The sequence below is a fragment of the Trichechus manatus genome, unplaced genomic scaffold, assembly GCF_000243295.1.
Source record: "Trichechus manatus latirostris isolate Lorelei unplaced genomic scaffold, TriManLat1.0 scaffold00107, whole genome shotgun sequence".
Lineage (NCBI taxonomy): Eukaryota > Metazoa > Chordata > Mammalia > Sirenia > Trichechidae > Trichechus > Trichechus manatus.
Window position 1 is genome coordinate 8791421 of NW_004444043.1, and position 21310 is coordinate 8812730.

The 21310-nt window shown below is 38.1% G+C and overlaps 1 protein-coding gene across 1 annotated transcript in view; it reads right to left on the bottom strand.

The window, feature by feature from the left end:
• The window catches only part of TMC1 (transmembrane channel like 1), a 126098-nt gene that overhangs the window by 39062 nt on the left and 65726 nt on the right, over nt 1-21310 (bottom strand). The window contains exons 9-14 of the mRNA XM_012557529.1: nt 20628-20726; nt 12534-12676; nt 5665-5806; nt 4849-5043; nt 908-1087; nt 622-783 (exon numbers count right to left, since the gene is read on the bottom strand). Of these exons, the coding sequence (XP_012412983.1) occupies nt 622-783; nt 908-1087; nt 4849-5043; nt 5665-5806; nt 12534-12676; nt 20628-20726 (921 nt within the window). The remainder of the gene's footprint in view (nt 1-621; nt 784-907; nt 1088-4848; nt 5044-5664; nt 5807-12533; nt 12677-20627; nt 20727-21310) is intronic.

Below are 21310 nucleotides of genomic sequence, written 5' to 3' on the forward strand. Positions count from 1 at the left end.
TTTTTGTATTATTTTATTTTTTGGTTTAGTTTGGTTTCTGTTATTGGACAACAAGCCACATGAAACATTTTCTCTTTTCTCTGGTAAAATATCACTAGTCCTAGACTGGGAATATTTACACAATTATCATGAAACAAATAACCTAAAATAGTGTTTGCTTTAACTAATGCTTAAGGGAAAAATATTTGACAAAATCAACATAGCTAAAACTAGGATTATTGTATGTTTCTAAAAGAGGTCCCTCTCTCTTTTTTATTAAATGGCAAACAGATAACACTAAATAAAGTTCCATTTAAATATTCACTTGGACCTGTATGTAGATCTAGGTGATTCATTATAATATAAATAGATAGTAAACATTTCTTCACACCATTTTAAACTATCCTTCTTTCATACTCAACTGTAACGTGAGTATAAAATTAGTACGTACCTCAAAGAAGGAGCGCTAGGACTGTGTGAGATAACGTATATGAACTTTAGGGCTAGCACTTGATAAGCATTCGATAAATCTTAGCTATATTTTATTAATAAGCAATGAGAAATAGGCCACACTTAGGGAAGAACTACTGACTCTACTTTTTTAATCCGCTAATTTTCATGCACTTCTGTTGGTGGCATTACCTGTCCCACCATTGTTTCCCAGCAGGGTCCTCGAGGTACATCTGCTGGATCAACAGAAAAAGGTGGTCCAGTGCTATTTCCAGAGAGTGATGCATTGTAGGCCTTGATCATGTTGGCTTCCCAGAGGGTAATGTTGGCCTTTACTAGTTTCTCCTCTTCAATCTGGAAAGCAAAGAGATGGAAACAAAAATAAGACAATGCAGATTTCAAAGGCATTTCTGGCAGTCTTTGAGACTGGAAATTCAACAGCATACCAATGGCAAGGACAATCAGACACAAAGTTTACCTTGTTGTTAATCTCATCCATCAAGGCAAGAATAAACACATACAAGTTGCCTAAAAGAAGAGCAAAAATGCGTCCCAGTAGCCATTTCAAAGCAATCAGGGGGTGATAGTCTTCCAATTCAGCAAATAAGTCAAACAGAGTTGGACAGAACATCCCCAGAAGGGACATAACCATGTTCATCTACAAGGAGACAAAGGAATGAACTAGATTAATGGTGTTTAAATATTATGTCTTTCTGCACAGCAGCGTCTTTATTCACAATGGCCAAAATGTGGGCACAATCCAAGCGTCCATCAACAGATGAAAGGAAAAGCAAAATGCGTTCTATGCATACAATGGAATAGTATTCATTCATAAAAAGGATTGAAGTTCTGATACATGCTACAACATGGATGAACCTTGAAAATGTTGTGCTAAGTGAAATAAGCCAGATATAAAAGGAAAAATATTGTATGAGTCTACCTATATGAAATCTCTAGAACAGGAAAAGTTATACACATAGAAAGGACCTTAGAGATAACCAGGGGCTGGAGGACAAGGAGAGTGGGGAGTTATTGCTTAATGGGTATACAGCTTCTGTTTGGGGTGATGGAAAACTTTTGAAAATAGATAGGGGTGACAGTTGCACAACATTGTGAATGTAATTAATACCACTGAATTTAAAGCAGAAAAAACAAACCTGCTGCCATTGAGTCCATTTTGACTTACAGCAACCCTACAGGACAGAGTAGAACTGCCCCATAAAATTTCCAAGAAGCAGCTGGTGGATTCGAACTGCCAACTAGCAGCCAAGCTCTTAAGTACTGTGCCACCAGGACTCTGCCATTGAATTATACACTAAAAGATGGTTAAGACGGCAAAATTTTATTATGTATATATTTTACCACATTAAAAAAAAAAATTACGTATTTCTTTCCCCTAAAATTCTACAAGATTCCCAGCTAGGTTCTCTTTGATCTTTTATAAGACTTCAGAAGATTATTTCATGCATTTTTATAGTTTGATCTTAATAAAACAACAAAGACAATATTCAACTCACATTCTCAAGAAGCACTTGTGAGTTTGTGTATGTGCCAGTAATAATAGTATTTCGGGTTATAGGGAAGGATCCATTTTACATCACTCTGTACCCAGAGAGCATACATTCTTATATGCGGTAACTGATTCTGATAGGCTGACGCACTTTACAGCCAGAGTTTCAAAGGAAAAGGCATATGATCTGCTTGAGGAATGAGGTCAGACCTAGAAATACTAATTAGACACTCATTAGCATATTGGCTAGTTTGAGCAGTTAGAATGCGACAAGCTCTCTGAAATGGGCTCAGGACTAAAAACTGAACTTTGGGGAATGCAAAATGTTGGGGGTATAAAAATATCATGGGCGTTATCAAGGAAAACATAGGGCATTCAGAGAAGCACAAGGAGAAACACATAACAGAATGTTATAGAAGCCAAGGTAGGAAAGTTTCAAAAGTGAAGGATTTGTTTATAAATTCCAAAGGCGAGAGAGAGAGAGAAATACTGTATGGAAAATAGAAAATGTGTTGCTCATACCTCCTGGCTGTCTGGCAGCCTTATGATGATAGTACTAAGCTAAACTATGTCAAAGAAAGAGCCTGGAGCATGTACTACTTTTATAAGGGGAAAAAAAAATCTTTAAATGAAAAAAATATTTCAGCTATGTCTGATGACTCTCCCAATTCCGAAACATTTCCTATTTTCCTCAGCAAATTTCATTTTTTGAACAGTTAGAACTACCAAACTATATTTAGAAAATAATTTCATGTTTTTCCTCATTTTTATTAGTTAAGAACATTATATAAGTATGACCAACATGAGCCAAAAATCAGCATGGCATAGCATAAAACTGGCATGATACAGTATCAGCCCAAAGCAAAAAACCTGGCATAGCCTGTGCAATCTTACATAAGGTAAATTTAAATTTATTTTCACTAATTTGTAAAGTTACACATGAATTTCCATTTTTATTTTTCTTGGCCCCTAGGATTCAAGAGTTAACTAAGAAGAATGTTAAATAGTTTCTTTCAAAGAGTGACCCTTTTAATGATCCCTCGATTTGATTAATTTATTTAAAGAAGCAAACAATAGAAACCATGGACCAAAGTTGCATAATAATTTTATCTATAAATACTATCAAAATCATGAGAGAGAATTTTGACAGCAAACTTAGTCAATGCTCGAGGTTCTTCTTTGTTTTAAAAAATAAAACCCCTCTACCTAATGGCTTTCTGCTTTACAGGTTCACATGAGAGGTTTATGATATTGTCAACTAAAATGTATGATCCCCGTCTGCATGGTTCCCAGTACTGAAATACCTAGAATGATTGTGTTTGGAGGCTTGAAAAAAAAAAAAGACTATATAATTTTCTATATAAGATTTTTCTAGGAAATTATATCTTTAGAAGACTGGTTTTTGCTCTACAGAGTCTGCAGAAGTTTCAGTGATACTATATCTTAGAAATCTTTTGATGTGTCTAAACTTCCCACAGGATAAATCTGCACATATTTTGGAAGTGTCCAAGTTCAAAATAATGCTACATTGTACATGGGAACATTATATGAAAGAGAACAGATTCTAGCAACAACACATGACCAATGATTTCCTGAATCTAAATATCTACCTCTAACTTTCTTTCTCTGACCCATTAAACGGGCAGATACTCTGAAGATAAATAACGACCATAATATTGAATTCTTGGCCAAAAGCTGGCTTTCCTCATTTGAACCATGTGTGGAGAGAGAGGGAATGAGGAAGAGGGTGAGGTAGTAGGCAGATCTGTGCAGTTAAGCTATTAGTGAAAAGGAGGGAAGCCCGTACTTGCCCAAAGTAGGGAAGGCACTCTGAAAGTTTCCAGTGAGATGACAAGTTAAATACAATCTATCCTCATTATTCATAGATTCCATCTTTGAAATTTGCCTTATTAGTTGCCGTGGAATCAATTCCCACTCACGGCCACCTCACGTATGCAGAGTAGAATTGCTCCATAGGGTTTTCAAGGCTGTGATCTTTCATTACAATATTGCCAGGCCTGCCTTCCCAGGCACGTCTGGGTGGGTTTGAATCACCAACCTTTCAGCTAGTAACCTAGCACTTAACCCTTTGTGTCACCCAGGGATTCCTTTATAGAATGCTGTTGTTGTTATTAGGTGCTGTGGAGTTAGTTCTGACTCATAGTTACCCTACGTACAACAGAACAAAAGATTGTCCTGTGCCATCCTCACAATCATTGCTATGCTTGAGCCCATCGTTGGAGCCAGTGTGTCAGTCCGTCTCACTGAGGGTCTTCCTCTCTTTCGCTGACCCTCTAATTTACCAAGCATGATGTCCTTCTCCAGGGACTGCTCCCTTCTGATAACATGTCTGAAGTACGTGAGATGAAATCTTGCCATCCTCACTTCCAAGGAACATTCTGGCTATAGAACATAACTACTGAGAATAATGAGAACTGACTGTTTAGGAACTAAGGGCTTTATCATAGCTGTCTCAAAGAATTTAGGCAACAATTGTATCTTTCAACGACAGGTGTGGGATCTACAGAGAAGGCAAGAGATGGTAATAGAAACAGTCTTGGATTTGAAATCAAGACTCCTAGGTTCTAACCTTCACTCTTCTAACCCTGAACACATCATCTAATCTCTTGAGATTCATCACTCTCATCTGTAAAATATAGGTTTGGGCCATATGTTTCTAAGATCTTTTCCAACTCTAACATTCTATAATGTCACAAAATGAAAAAAACAAAAACACACAATAGATTTAGAAATAAGATTGGAATAGAGTGAAAAATCTACAACAGGATTGGTTAAATATAAGGGGGAGATACATAGGGTGGCCTTATGTAATGTTCCACCACAGAAGCATAATCTACAAAGTAGCAAATGTCAGGTTCTAAGCACATAAAAAGCATGCAGGGACGAACTTCATTTTTTTCCCACCACCCAAGGGTGTCAGGATCTTGCTGCGCAAATTCCTGGGATCGCTTCACAGCCCAAAAGATGAGGTATCCACTCGCGCCAAGTGTTAGAAACACGAAGAAGTTAGCAAGAAACCTCAGGAATCTGATCAAGTGGATGTTTTCTTCTACTTGAGCTGCTTTTTCTTCCAGGATAGCTTCCTGTACAAAGACAAAACAGAAAAGAAAAAAAAAAAAAAAGGAATGCTTAGCCACAAAAAGTATCATGAAATCAGGGATTATTAGGCAAACATCAGAATATGAGAAATGAAAATATAAACTTAATTTCATGAATTTTCCCAGCAGTGAGAGTAAGTAAGAGAAAGAAGGAAGAATTCGTGCAACCAAACTCTGATTTCTCTAAGGTAGTCTTTATTATAAAAGACACTCTCTTCCAGTACAGTTGTTTTAAAAAATATCTACAAAATAATGTCTTAAAGTCATTTTTAAATATTGAGCCAACTTTTTCCTGTAAATAATTAACGGGCATTGTTCTAGTATTTAAAATATCTGCTTCTGATACTAATGATCTCATACTTCAAGCCAATGGCATTACTTTATTGCCAGATTTAGAAAAGAAAAGTCCTACAGGGACAAGAGCAATTCTCAGGGATCATCAGATATTCTCCAGTCAGAGCCCTGCCTAGATCCTGCTAGGCAGAAATGGTTAAGTTCTTCTTTTTTTTTAATTGTCAAGATACTGTACTACCTATCCCACATGGAATGGCTCCAATTTTCTTCTTAAAAATACAAAGAAAAGTCATTTGAAGTTTGCATCTTTACCTTAAAGTTCATTGTGATGGAATTAAATTTGTTGTCTGCTGTTTCAGGATTGCCAATCAGGTAGTCCCAGCTCGTGAAGACCATCCAGCTGAATTTGAAATTGTCATCACCGCCCCCATCTTCACCAATATTTTGGGTCATCCTGTAAGCCAAGAGAGTTTAACCAAGCAACCAGAAAATGAAAAGAAAGGGAGAGGCCAGGGAGCGTCAAAACATAGGTAAATTGGAGAAGCAATATCTAAAAAATACATATTTTTAAACAAGTTTTTTCCAACAACCAGAAAATAGAAGTGTATTTTTAAATTTTTGTTTTCTTTGGTTTTGGTGTTTGGTTGGTTGGTTGTTTTAGATGTTTAAATTGTTCTTTTTCCAGGCTTCAAGACTAAAAAAAACTACTAAGCATCGATGATTTCAACAATTAAATGAATTCTATAACAATACATATTTTTGTTGTCTTCATCTGAAAAATTAATATAATTGGTCTTTTGTGAGATAAAGATCCCATTGAAGATCTGATGAAAACTGTTGTGTCCCTCCCCATGGGAGGAACAAATATGAATAAACACTTATTGTTCCATACAACTTTAGCTGGTTCCCAAAACCCCTGAAACTTATCGATGGACTAACCCAAGTCAAGAAACTACTATGTAGATTTCACTTCCCTCTACAACCTCCTCCCAAAGAATGATTACACAAATGCATTGCATTTGTACTTCCTCTCCATCTCGTGATCAAAAATCAAGGGTTTTATACATTCTTAATGCCAAATAATGGTATATGTATTCTAATTAGTTTTTTTTTTTGATATATAATTTTGCTTGCATTTACTTACAGATTTATTTCAGTGGTTAGAGATCTATAGTCCACTTACTTTACTTTCTTTTTTCCCCTATCATTTTAAATAGCAAAACTGAAATAGCATATGACATATTATAAAATAGTCACATATGGTTTTGTGTTTTTGTTTTTAATGTTATAGTGATATGGAACCAAAAAAAAAGGGGTGTGGTGACATAAAGCTGATATTATAGGTTGGTGGGCATCTCTATGATCTTCTAAATCACTGCCCCCTCCCCCCCCATTAGCCCCTTATGGAGGCTTATATATTCTAAATGGACTAACATGTTATGAGAAATAGCCAAAAATAACAATCCCTTACACTGGTCTAATATTTTGCCCTTTGTAAATGGTATTTACATATATGCTCATTTTTGCCCTCTTCAAAAACTTAGCAAGAGATCAAGTTAATCTTAATCTCTTTTTACAGGTGAAGAAACTGAGGCTTAAAGACATAAAGTGATTTACTGGACGTTATCCAGAAGTAAACACAGAGATATGACAAAAGCTCAGGTTTTTTTATTTCTACTCCAGCGCCCAAACTAAGACACAATGAGATAGGTTGAACCATATGAAAATCCCTTTTCTGGTAAGTCAAAAAGGGTTGAAATTAGATATTTCATATGATTTAACCAAGGGAGAAAATTATTATTTTTTATTGACATACCACCACTTATTTTTTATGCTGTCACATAGCAAGGGATAGGGCCTCAATTTGACAAATAAGCCTTGAATGGAATTTTATCATAGGCAGTTTTGTAGCTGAAGAGAGATCCCAGGGAGGAGCCGAAGCTGGAGGATCAAACAGGGAACAACTCATGTATGGGAACTGAAATGAAAGAGAGTGGAGTACTAAAAGGGGTAAGGAAGGGGTTAATAGATAACCCCCTACACTGCTTATAGTAGGTGCTCAATATATATTTATTAAATGAATGAATAAATAGATGAATTGTGATTCTGGAAGTAAACTAAATCCTGAGAAAGGTATCACCAAATAAATGCATACAACACAAATAGCTTTATACACGGCACAAAACATATCATACGCTTGTTACACTATTGCTCTTTAATTCTGTCCTTGTCATTACAAATAAATTTTGACAATGTCATCTCACTTTGTAAATGGTTGCAATTGATGCTGGACTATTACTACCCCTAGTCCATTTTAGATAGTTCAAAAACAGTTGCAGCAGTACATCGACAAGGAGCTGCTGGAAATTCAAGACAGATTAAGAAGGGGACATGGAACAAGGTATATCATTGCTGATGTCAGATGGATCTTGGCTGAAAGCAGAGAATACCAGAAATATGCTTACCTATGTTTTATTGACTATACAAAGGCATTTGACTTGTGGATCATAACAAATTGTAGATAACACTGCAAAGAATGGGAATCCCAGAACACTTAATTGTGCTCATGAGGAACCTGTACATAGACCAAGAGGCAGTTGTTCGAACAGAACAAGGGGATATTGCATGGATTAAAATTATGAAAGGTGTGTGTCAGGGTTGTATCTTTTCACCATACTTACTCAATCTCTATGCTGAGCAAATAATCCAAGAAGCTGGACTATGTGAAGAAGAATGGGTCATCAGGATTGGTGGAAGACCATTAACAACCTGTGATATGCAGATTTCACAACCTTACTTGCTGGAAGTGAAGAGGACTTGAAGCACTTAGTGATGAAGATCAAAGACCACAGTCTTCCTTATGGACTACACTTCAACATAAAGGAAACAAAAGTCCTCACAACTGGACCAATAAGCAACATCATGATAAGTGGAGAAAAGACGGTAGTTGTCAAGAATTTCATTTTACTTGGATCCACAATCAACACTCACAGAAACAACAGTCAAGAAATCAAACGACGTACTGCATTGGGCAAATCTGCTACAAAAGACCTCTTTAAAGTGTTCAAAAGCAAAGATGTCATTTTGAGAACTAAGGTGAGCCTGACCCAAGCCATAGTGTTTTCAATCGCCTCATATGCATGCAAAAGCTGGACGATGAATAAAGAAGACAGAAAAGAATTGATGCCTTTGAATTATGGTGTTGGCAAAGAATATTGACTATACCATGGACTGCCAGAGAATGAACAAGTCTGTCTTGGAGGAAGTATAGCCAGACTGTTCCTTGGAAGCAAGGATGGCAAGACTTCGTCTCATGTACTTTGGACATGTTATCAGGAGGGACCAGTCCCTGGAGAAGGTAATCGTGCTTGGTAAGGTAGAAGGTCAGCGAAAAAGAGGAAGACCCTCAATGAGATAGACCGACACAGTGGCTGCAACAATGGGTTCAAACATAGCAATGATTGTGAGGATGGCGCAGGACAGGGCAGTGTTTCCTTCTGTTCTACATAGGATAGCTGTGAGTCGGAACTGACCCTACAGCACCGAACAACAACAGTTCATACTTGCAGTAGGAATAATTTTTCACAATGAATTTTATAATCTTAAATATAGCTCATTAAACAGTAATATTAAATGAAGACTAGAATATGGTGCCATTAATTCTCTCATACTTCACTGCTTTTCTGATTGGTGCAGAAAACCCTGACATTTCGAAACAAGGTCAACAGTAGTTTAAGGCAGAGTAGACAATCATAGGTTTTGTGAGATTTATGGGATTTCCTGCCCTGTAGGCCAGCCTCACTTACCCTTCCATAACTTGCCATCCAGGCTGAAATCCATCCTTAGAGACATCAAATATTGTCATCTCAGTGAAAATATCTCTAGGAAGTAAAATATTAGACTGTAGCCTGTGAGGGGTCCTGATGCATTTCTCTGAGACAGCTAGCTAAGGGAGATTCCTACAGCAAACAAATGTTTAAATGGGAGGAGGAAAGAGAAACAATTTTGAGGCTAAGATATCATGCAAGGATGCCAAGAAACATGGAAGACTTTTAGGCAGGATATCAAGAAGGTAACAGCTGTCTGAGTCAGGAGATACAAAAGAAATGAAAAGGAAATAGAGGGCGTGAAAATCTCACTGTCATCAAGTCAATTCCAACTCATGGTGACTTCATGTGTGTCAGAGTAAAACTGTGCTCCATAAGGTTTTCAATGGCTATAAACTTATAGTAGCACGATGGTTAAGTGGTCAGTGGCTCTACAGGAGAAAGACATAGCGATCTGCTTCCATAAAGATGACAGCCTAGGAAACCCAGTGGGGCAGTTCTTCTCTGTCACATGGGGTTGCTATGAGTCAAAATTGACTCAGTGACACCTAACAACAATAATGTTGCAGAAGTAGATCTTAAAGCCTTTCTTCCATTGCACTGCTGGGTGGATTTGAACCGCCAACCTTTTGGTTAGTAGCTGAGTACAAACCTTATGTGCAGCCCAGAGACTGGAAAATATACGTACAAAGGAGAAAATAAATTTTCATTTATTTAGAAATGTTATGTGAGGTTGACTATGATTTTAATGTAATATTAGAATATATGTGTTTTGTAAGACAAAAGCATTGTTGCTTTTTTACAAAATTTTTGACCACAGAAATTATTTCAAGGCCATATAAGGACAAAGGAATTTGGTAACAGACAAGGAACAGCTTTAACATAGAATTGAACAGGCCACCAAGGTCAAGGTAGAGGCAGGTCCGTGTCCTCATCACCACAGATACACTTTAATGAGAGATTAGGAGAAAAGTGTTGGGATATGAATGATGTTCCAAGATCTGTTCTGTAATTTACTGGCTATCAGAGCTCAGTGAAACCATCAAACTCTGCTGAGCCTCGATTTTCCGTCTGCCTAAAAGGAATAAATACTTAACCAACTATATAAAATTGATGGAAGGAACAAATTGGTCTATGAAGGAGAAGCATAACACAAAGAGTTGGCAGGGGGATAGGAATGGGAATCATGTAATGCTTTTGAATTGTCTTGATATTCAGGCCAATGAACTTAAGCCACTTGCCAATCAGGTAAATGAGCAAATCAAAGGTCCATGCCAGAGGGAAGGGCCAAAGTCAGGCTGCTTTGGTTGGTATCACATGGATGACTTTGAGGGTAAAAGTGTGGAGCTGATGCCTTGCAGCAGCTATCCTAAATAGTATCTTTGAGTAAATTCAAAAAAGTCACCACTTCTAGAGCTATGTTCTCCAGTACAGTAGCCACTAGCCACGTGTGGTTATTGAACACTTACAATGCGGCTAGTTCAAATTGGGGTGTGCTAGAAGTATAAAAGACACATCAGATTTCAAAAACTTAATACAAAAAAAGGAAGAAAATATCTTGATAATAATTTTTATACTGATTATATGTTAAGATAATACTTTTGATATATTGAGTTAAATAAAATACACTATTAAAATTAATTTCACCTTTTTCTTTTTTAAACATCGCCACTACAAAATGTTAAATTATATATGTGGCTTGACTTATATTTGTTTGCACAATGATGTTCTAGGTACTTTAAATTCATCTGCCAGAAAATTGTTCTAATAGATATAAAACCTACTAATGTTCAACTGCCTTTGCCGGCTATCATGTGGCCCTAATCCTTACCATGTTTACTTTGTTTGGTTCTTCAATAAACCTATGAATTATAAACCCAATAAATAAATGGTTAACATTTGTCATTCGATATTTCAAGCATGTTCTAAGGACTTTGTATATACTAACTCCTTTAGTTCTCACAAGCATCCTGTTAGAGATGAACACAACAGAACAGTTGAGTTGAGCAATTTGTCTAAGGTTATATAGTACATGGTAGAGCTGGGATTTGAACCTAGGCAGGAAAGACTCAAGAGCCCTCACTCTTCACCACTGGGGTATACTGCTTCTGTGGAATCACTAAAAAAGCTGAGTAACTGGACATACAAAACCATTCTTCCCCAGTGACCATGGAGACTAAAGGACCAACACAGAAACAATAGCCACAAGGCCTCAGTAATGTAAATGGCATCCTTGACTTTAGTCCAGCCAAATTAATATGGTCAAAAGGCTAGAAAGGGTTATTGACTTCTGAAATGTGGTTGTATATTATCAGGACCTTATATCTGGTGGTCTCTGATTCCATTTGGACAGGTAGATAAATGTCTTGGATGTGGGGTCCACATTAAGGCTGTTTCCAAGTCCTAAAAGGGCTTAAAATCTAAATATAACAGTTTTATTCAAAGGAACCATTAAGTCCAGCAGGGACAGGACACAAAGTGTGTCACAGACTATTCCAGAGAGCTCCTGCTTAGAGTGACTGTGTGCTTCATCCCTCTTGGCCTCTCAGGCCTTCTCTGCAAGGAGGCAATAGGCTGATTCACATGGGTACAGTCAAATAAAAGGGTAAGAAACATTAATTGAGATGTTTCAACTCTTCTCCTAAGCTAGTTCAAGAAATTGTCTGAAGGATGGATTATTTACATCCCCAAATAACTGTGCTAGGTTTCTGCAGCATCTTTAAGCAGAATATCATAAATATATTTCAGGCAGGGGTGAAAAATGAACTGCAGTTTCATTGGTAACCCAGAGAAATCCTTCCCCATGCTCTCATAAATCCTTTTCTGAGACTAACCATGATTATACAGTTTATCGTGACTATCTCACTGGGAGGCCATTCGTTTTTGCTGTATTATACAGCTGAAATGTTTTGGATGAATGATTATTCTGGTTTTTAAAATAATGAACAGAAAACACCAGATTCTGCCTATTGAGCTGATTCTTCAAGTCGCAAACCTCCGCACACGAAAGGAGGGCTCAGCAGCTGTTTTGCTGCCTTGTTGGCAACATTCATTCACACCTTGGAGTACAAAAAGGCACTTTTAAAAAAAATATACTTAAACACACGATAGGCATGCAATCGTGAGCCTGACCTAGAGACGCGACCCTCAGGCCTGTGCTTGCGTTCAACCCTTTTGTTTGGAGGATGTAATAGTCTGACATTACTGTGGCTATCAAAGCTGTATTTCATTTTTTACAGATGCTGCACCCTCTAGACATAAAATAGCAACAAAATTATCTCCAGTTCTCCGATTAATTTCCTCATTTGATTCTGGAAATTATTGTTTGTTTCTCAAGAGACACATGAAACTTACGCTTTGAGGACAACCACAAAACTGTATCCAATGCACATAATGCCCACCAGAAAATAGGAGAGTGGCAACCTGAAATTCATCCATCCAATCGTTCGTCGATTGTCATAATAGCCATAGAAGAGGACGGAATATTGTGCCAAGCCCTAAAATCCAACAACAAAGTCACTGAGCAGATGCTGTGAAGAGCAATTCAAAAAAAGAAAAAGGAAAAAAAAAAAAAAAAGGACAAGAAAGATCACCTCCTAAGAGGAATAACAAAATGACATTACTTTTCAAACTTGGGTGATGGTTTTGACATGAGCCCTATTGTTTTGCTCCATAGAATGAATGTTATGCTGCCACATTGATTGGCAGCTTTTTGGTTTATTCGAAATTCAGTGATTCCTAAACAGACCAAATTTTTAACCAAATACAGGCTTGCTCAGCTGTGGAGCCGTTACTGTGAAATGCCCATTGATTGAAACATCAAAACACACTTCATGGTGTCATTAGATTCACAATTTTAAGAGCTTGCTTAGTATTGGGGCGAGGATATGAAACATGCTTCCTCAAAGCGTTGTGGCAAGTTTCCATTTCCAATCACCTGCACCATAATTACATCAGTTCTCCTTAAACCACAGAGGCTGTGCCTCAGCGCACATTTAGCAAAAACGAGGCGCAGGTGAGGTAACATTGGAACCAATCTGCACAACCTTCTATTTATCAGACCTATTAAGACATTCTCCCATAACAAGCATGTTTATTTGTGTCTTCAGTGCTCTTCCTAAAAATATTATCTGCCAGGGTTGGAATCACCGTCTTCCAAAGCACCTCAATAAACCTCTCTTTATGTACAGAACATGGACATATTCTAATGTTGCTTCCTTTACAATATTCTTCATCTTTTTCTCTTTCTCCCGTTGACTGTGTTTTTCACTCTCGGCATTGAACCATTGTTTCCACATTACTATCTATCCACTTGCCCAGCTTCTCTCTGACTTCCTCTCTCTGGCAATAACTTAAAATTACTATGCTTTGTGAAGTGAGAAGATAATAATTTGCCAATCTGGGGCTTCCTCTTGAGATCAAGTGAGTTATCTTTGAATCTTAGAAAATCCAATTGGTTGCCTTTAACATCATTTTTACCAACCCAGAGATTTTGAAGCCAACTACTGAAAAAGGAAACAGAGAAATCGGGTGAGAAAGACAAGGAAGAAGCAGAAGGAGGCAGAGAAGTTTTGAAATGCCTTGGATGCTAATTCCCAGGGGAAGAATTAAAAGAAGTAACCTGGAAAATTGCCTTAAACAAAGATTATGTCTTGTTCAATTCAGAGGCCATGGAGTCCTGGAAAAACAAAACATTGCTTTCAAATTTGGGGGCAAATTTATTTTTAAGACTGTAAGAACTAGCTGGAAAAATCTCCAGAAAATTTCAAACATGGTCCTGAGCTTAACTAGGGATGGGATGGGATGAGAGGGGTGTAGGTAAAAGCTAAAGCACTATGCCTCCCTACATAACACAAGGTTGTATCTGCATTTTCAGTTTAATTAAAAAAAAAAAAAAAAATCTAACCCAAAAGAAAATTTGGGACTAAACAGCTAGCAGAAACTTCAAATACTGGGAGCAAGTGGGCTAATCTTGTGTCCAAGGTAAGAAAACAAATAGACACGGATTGGCCAGCTGCCCAAGACCGAGAAATCATGCAGGATTGACAGGATTTCCCAACATTTAGTTCCATGATGTCTTCTTGTTTCACATTCATCTAGTTAAGATCTCTGCTTCCTTCTAGATTTTTTAAATCCACTCTTTTTCTAGCCTGTCCTGGACCTTCGGGCTGGCCTACCTATCTTACAGGTCTCTTGCCTGATCTAATGTTATATTCTGAACTGTTTATTTTTTCCCGTATGGGTACAACACATATTTTTAAAACTCTTCCTATTTTTCCCAGCAATGATCCTTACCTCATTTCCTTGCCGTGTCCTGACACTTGGTGATAATTATTGCAGTGGTAATGTCAGTTGATAAATTTTGTTGAGAATTTAGAATTTCCTGAACACCTATTTTATGTCACAGAACCCCCACAAGAGCCCTATGAAGTTGCTACAGTTCAGGGCAATTGTTTTCCCCCACTCTTGGTATTCTCTTCCATATTGAAGAGATCCATGAATGTAACACTCCAACCTTTCTCACTGCCTCACTCTAGCCCCTGGGAGGAAAGACCAATCTGATAGTAGAGCATGGATGAAGAAGAGCGGGTAATGTGGACCACCTCTCTTCCTCTTCTTAAAAAAAGTTACCTTGCAGGGGAAGGTCTGTCCTACTCTAAGGCTGCTGGGTGTATAGGTCTGGCTGTGAAGTCCATTTGCCCATAGAGAGACACCACATCCTTTAGTATCAGCTTTAACAGTACTAAAGATGACATGTTGGCCTCCAACTATCTCACCCTTTGTCTTATTTCTGACTGGCTCAGAAACTGGTTGAATAAGGAAGGGGTTGTTATTTACCATGCACCCCACACACACCCACATACAAAGAACCAAGAGCTACTATTGTTATACCCATTTTATAGATGAAGAAACTGAGCCTTAGAGAGATTAAGTAATTTGTCCAAATTCATGAAACTAGTAAGTGACAGAGTCTGAACTTGAACTGGGGCAGTTTAATTCAAATTCCATATACTTAACCACTGTGCAAAATTGCTTCTCCAGTGTTTTCCTTTGCCTGTCAGCTCCTGTGTTATGCTAGTTCCATACCTTTTCAGTAAAACAAGGAAAGATAAAATCTTACCAATCCAGCATGGACTTTTGACCTACACCTCTGGATTTGTTCCTGGTTGTACCAGGGACTCTTGGAAAGGACCCTGAATACTTCCTTTGAAAATATTTCAGAGGGCTTCATCTCTACATCGATAAATATTACAACCTGATATCTCTTTTCTAATTCATGATGACAATATGGGGATTAAAAAACACTCCCAAAATAACATGAAAGCAGAAAGTAGATATACACTAAGCATCTGGTGAGCTTGTTAGGTTAACACAATAGCTACTGGGGCAGCTAGCTCATCTGGTGTCTATACCATTAAACATATGCTCGATAGCAGGCACTTCATAAATATTAAATCACAACCAAAGAGGTAAGGGTCCTGTTTTTCCTGGGACCCTGATTATTTCAAAAAGGCTTTTTCAGTTTTCTTATTTACTACATACACAGTCAAGTATTTAAATGAAAGAGGTACTATTAAAGAGTACAATTTTAAAAAGCTTTATCAAATCCATCTTAGTAGTATGTTGAAGGGTGGCTTTAAACATGAGTTGAAAGGCTTAAAAGAGGAACACCCTCCCGTTCTACCCAGCGGGTAAGCCACACTCCACACATCTTTCCCCTCCCCTCAAATTACAACAGCAGACATCTGGAAGTGACTAAAATAGCAATGACTCCTAGCCTAGCCAAGGTTCTAGTCAGTTTCCATGTCAGCACGCTCTGCTTTCCCTGTGGGAGCACTCTCTACCCCAAAATCTGTGACAGAGAAACCATAGTCAGAGCCAAGTTCCAAATGAGCACAGAAAATCCCTGTCCAACTCTGGAGTTCCATGCTTGCACATAGTCTAGTAAGACTCTAATTTCTATTAGAATGTCGCAGGCTGGTCGAGTCGTAAGTCATGGACAGATTTCCACAAGAATCGAAAATGTTTTGACATGTGATCACCAGGAATCAACTCATGTATTCATTAATCTAACATTTATCGAGAACTTAATATTTGCCAATTACAGAACTGAGAGGGAGACTAGATGATAGAGGCCCTTAATAAGCGTTTTGCATGCAAAATATGGAAGGTTAACAAACAGGAGTTCGGTTCCTCTTTTAACCAGCATGAAGTCTTAATATATGTTCCAACATAATATTATTACATGCCCTTGACAAGGGGAATATTATATTAGAACATATATTAAAACTTCATCTCTTTGGTGTTGCTCGGGATTACAAGCAAATTCTCACTGGGAAAGAAAAAGCTCAATCTTCAGTGAATTAGTTTTATTATTATCCTTAGTAATTCTATTTAATTGGTAGTAACTGTCAAACTAGAATTCCTAGGTGGTACAAATGGTTAGTGGACTTGGCAGCTACCCAAAATGTTGGAGGTTCAGGTCCACCCAGAGGTACCTCAGAAGAAAGGCTTGGTGATCTACTTCTGAAAAATCAGCCATTGAAAACTTTACGGAGCACAGTTCTGCTCTGACACACATGGGGTTGCCACAAGTTGGAATCAACTCGACAGCAACTGGGTTTTGTTTTTGTTTTTATTAGCAAGATCATTTAGCAAGGTCCTAAAGCCAGGCCCTCCAATCTGGCCTCTGTTAGTAATGAACATGATGTTTTGCCTTCCATATGCCTCTCTTTTTAAAACAAACTATCGGCAACTCTGTGGGAAATAGAGTTGCTATTTACTGGGTCCCCTCAGAAACCCCAGCACTGAACCCTTCCTTCATTATGCCATCATGTACCTAGGACATGTGTCTGTTAGTTTGAGACTGTCACATTGTGTGGCAATTGTTTATATACATTCAGTTTGACCATAAGGTCCCTGTAAGCAGGGAATATACATTATTTGTCTTTGGATTGCCGCATCTGACATTCAGTTTCTGTTCGTGGGATGGCTAAACAGACAAAGAAATTGTTTCTGTATATTGCTTCTGATGGTCATTTAGCAATCCTCAGTTAGATTAAGTTCCTTTATACTGTCATCTAAACCAGGCTTTTCCATTCTTCTGATCTCCACTATCAGTTTTTAATAAAATGCAGTAAATCATTCAAGACAGTAACATGATGATTAAATCTTATGCTGCGATATAATGAATCAAAACACCAAAAGTATATGAAAGACACTAAACACTAAAGCTGGCAAAATCTTAATTTTTTTCTACTGTCTAATTGCCTGAAACTCTTACAAAATGAGGGCATCTCAGTGCCACAAAATGAGCGCTGTGTATGATTTCCTCCCATATAGGAAAAATGGTCTTCTTTTGTTTCACAAAGTGGAAATTAACAGCATCATATTATGGGATTTTGTTGCTCGGCTGACTTCTGGATTTTATGTCTTCCCACTAGCTCTTTAAAGTCATGCAGAGTGAAGCTTTGTTAAGTCATACATGAAATGAGAAGAGTGTGCTCATATGGACACAGCCTGTACCGACAACTATCACATTTTTACGTAAATAACGTGCACCTTCTGTTTGTTTGCCAACTGTACCCTCCTCCCACCACAAGGTATTTTCATAAGCACCACTAAACCAATTTTTTTTTCATGTTGCTGTAAGAAAAATTAGCATAATGCACTTATAAGAATACCTTATGGTGAGGGCACTGTTGGCAAACAAAGAAGGTGCACGTTATTTGCGTAAAATACAGTACCTTATTGTTATCTACTTTAAAAGGAGGTTTTGAACAACAACTACAAAAAAGTAGAGAAATATTGAAACCATGAGAAAATGAATTGAGTTCAGGAGATTTTAATCCCATATGAGCAGCATACGTGTTCTTAATTGTGATAAACATATATGTAACAAAACATGCCATTTCAACATTTTTTACATGTACAATTCAGTGACATTAATTATGTTTATCATATTGTTCAACCATCACCATTATTCATTTCTAAATTTTTCCATCACCCTTAATGGCCCTAAGCAATGAGTCCTCCTTCTCCCTCCTTCCTGCCCCTGGTAACCACTAATAAATGTTGATCTCAATACACTTGCCTGTTCTGCTCCTAATCTTATCTTGGTGTCATTTCAGGAGACCTGAAATGATACATCCCTTCAAAAGGGATCCCTGAAAATAAAGATGAATTTGAACTACTAATGCACTCCTAAAAGAAAAGATGTGTTATTCTATGTGTGAATCACAAAAATGATCTCTCCGGAATGTGGCCAGTGCAATGAGAGATGAAGGAACTTAAGAAAGCTGAGATATGTTCAAGAGGAGATGCCCTTACTTTGGAAGAGCATTATTTAAAAGAGTTGCCGACACAAGTTAAAGAAGGAACTAAACTCCTGTTTGTTAACATTCAGAATGTCTGTGTCCAGACTCCTTTGAGGTCAGATCATAGGCCTCAAGGATGGGATGTGGCAAAAGTGGGCAGAAGGAATAGGTTTAGGATGATAATGTAAGCACGCAATTTGACATTGAAGTCAGCCAGACTTTAGTTTGAATTTCTGTTCTTCTCCTAATTATCTATGCTGTCTTTGGCAAATTAACTAACCCTCAAGTGTAAAAAGATTAATAATCTCCAACTTGAAGGGTTAGTATGAAGAGAAAATTTAATGTATGTGTCTTCTTAACACGTAATAAGTGTTAATTCTCTCTCTCCTGTCCCTGCTAGGGCTTCCACAATCTCTACCACTTAGGACAACCATCAGAAAAGAGGAGACAAAATGGAATCACCATTTATCCATGTGCAATATACAAGATGTCCTCAAGTTGAAAGCTGAATATATTTCCCTTTATTCACAACTCAAATCATTACCCCTATGATCTCACACTCTGATATCAGCTCAAGCTCCTTCCAAATTCTACCCAATTCCTCTCTCTTTCTCCCTTACAAGAATATCAAAACTGTACAGTCTCTTCCTCTTTATCATTCCTGTGTCATTCTTGTATCTCCAGGTATCTTGCCAAGAAAGATATTCTCTTTTTACTGACTTAAACTCATTCTTCTAATTCTACTGATTCCAATCATGCTGTCATGGATTGAATTATGTCCCCCCAAAAATGTGTATATTAGTTTGGCTGGGCCATGATTCCTGGTTACTGTGTGATTTTCCTATATGTTGTAAATCCTGCCTCTACGATGTTAATGAGGGAGGATGGGTGGCAGTTGTGTTAGTAAAGCAGGACTGGATCTACAAGACTGGATTGTGTCCTGAGGCAATCTCTTGAGACATAAAAGACAGAAGTGAGCAGTGAGACAAGAGGACCTCATACCATCAAGAAAGCAGTGCCGGGAGCAGAGAGGGTCCTTTGGACCGGGGTCCCTGTGCCGAGAAGTTCCTAGTCTGGGGGAACACTGATGAGAAGGCCGAGAGAGAGAAAGCCTTCCCCTGGAGCTGATACCTTGAATTTGGACTTTTAGCCTACTTTGACTATGAGGAAATAAACTTCTCTTCATTAAAACCATCCACTTGTGGTATTTCTGTTGTAGCAGCACTAGATGACTAAGACACATACCATTTCTGCCAATTTGATCCATGGCATACATAGTAGATAATCTCCCTATTTCTTCCTATTTTAATTAAATAAATTCCCCTCCTGATTAAGAAAATGCATTACTAAGCACTCAATAAAAGCGCCAAAAATAGGGGGCTTTGTAAATGGTAAATTATGACTTTGAGAAGCCATAAGACTGACTACTTTTGCATATTTATAATATCAAATAGTACTTGTTTGCTATTAACTAAGGGGAATTTGGACGTGCTGTGACACATGCTTATAAGTGACAGAACACCGAGCTTCCAGATTGGGGGGTGGGTCTCCAAGGTTCTCAGATGAACTTCATTATGGCTCCTCACCACCTCTGTTACCTCCACAACAAAGGTCTTCCGACCCTTTCCATTCTACCAGCCCTTCTACCACAGAGGTCATGCTTGCATTTATTTTACAGTGTTTTATAAATGCAGACTTTTAATCATTTTCTGCTACTCTTCACCTGCATCTATATGGAATGGCTTAGCTAAACTGGCACATTAACCTTACGAGATGCAACAGACCAACTCAGGGCCCGATTAGACCGTTCAGGTACCACATTCATCTCTGCCTTAGGCCTGAATCATGTCTTTTTCTACTGACTTCTCTGAACTTTCTCAAAGTGAATAATTGTGAGTCTCTAGGAAGCTCAAGGACTTTTGGTCAAGGCTTTTTCCACGGTGCCATGATAGATGGAATACTGGGCTGTCTACTTAGATCACCTTATAATATAGCGTGAGCATCTCTGTGATTTCATTGTTCTCTTAAGACATTCACCCAGGCCTGGAAGAGGAGGCCAAGAAGGTTCAGAGTTTCAGAGAGTAAGGCAAAATCCATCCTCCCAACAACACAGATGGGTGAAGACACTTACATTGAAGTCATAGAGCACACCAAAGTTTGCTGCAGATGCCTCTTCAGCTCTGGGAACTGTTTTCCTAGGTAAACTGCCATATGGCAAACCCCAGAGGTACTATATGGAGAAGCAAAAAAAAGCAGTTAACAATTAGAAAACAAAATCTGAACCACACATGCGATCACAAATGGTTTTGTTTTAAAGGACTTCTGAAGCTTTTTCCTGAGGACTCTGTGGGCCTCCATGGGGGGTCCCATATTCTGGACATCGCCTACTAAAAGCAGAGTTAAGAACAAAGGGAGTGCTAAGGACCCTACATTCCAAGTTCAGCAGACCACCAGCAGTTGGGGCCAACCACATTCCCCAGAAGGCTTGCTGAGAGGCCCCACTACCTACCACCAGCTCCAAATTGGTCCAAATTAGAGGAAGTCTGGAAAGAAGAGAGGTGGCCTTTCAGGGGGCTACAGTGCTCAAGAAAACTATACTACCTACATCTTCATATATGAATACCTATTAGGTATGGTGTGGGGGGACACATATTCTTTCTCTAATGTCAAGAAGAGAGGACTCAAGAGAACCACTCATACTATTTGAGGGTGTTGACAAGGAGGGAAGGCAGTGCCTGATCAGGATATTTGCTTCACCACTAATTCAAGTTTGCTGCCCTGAACTTGTGCTACTAAATTAGGAAAGAAGTTTAT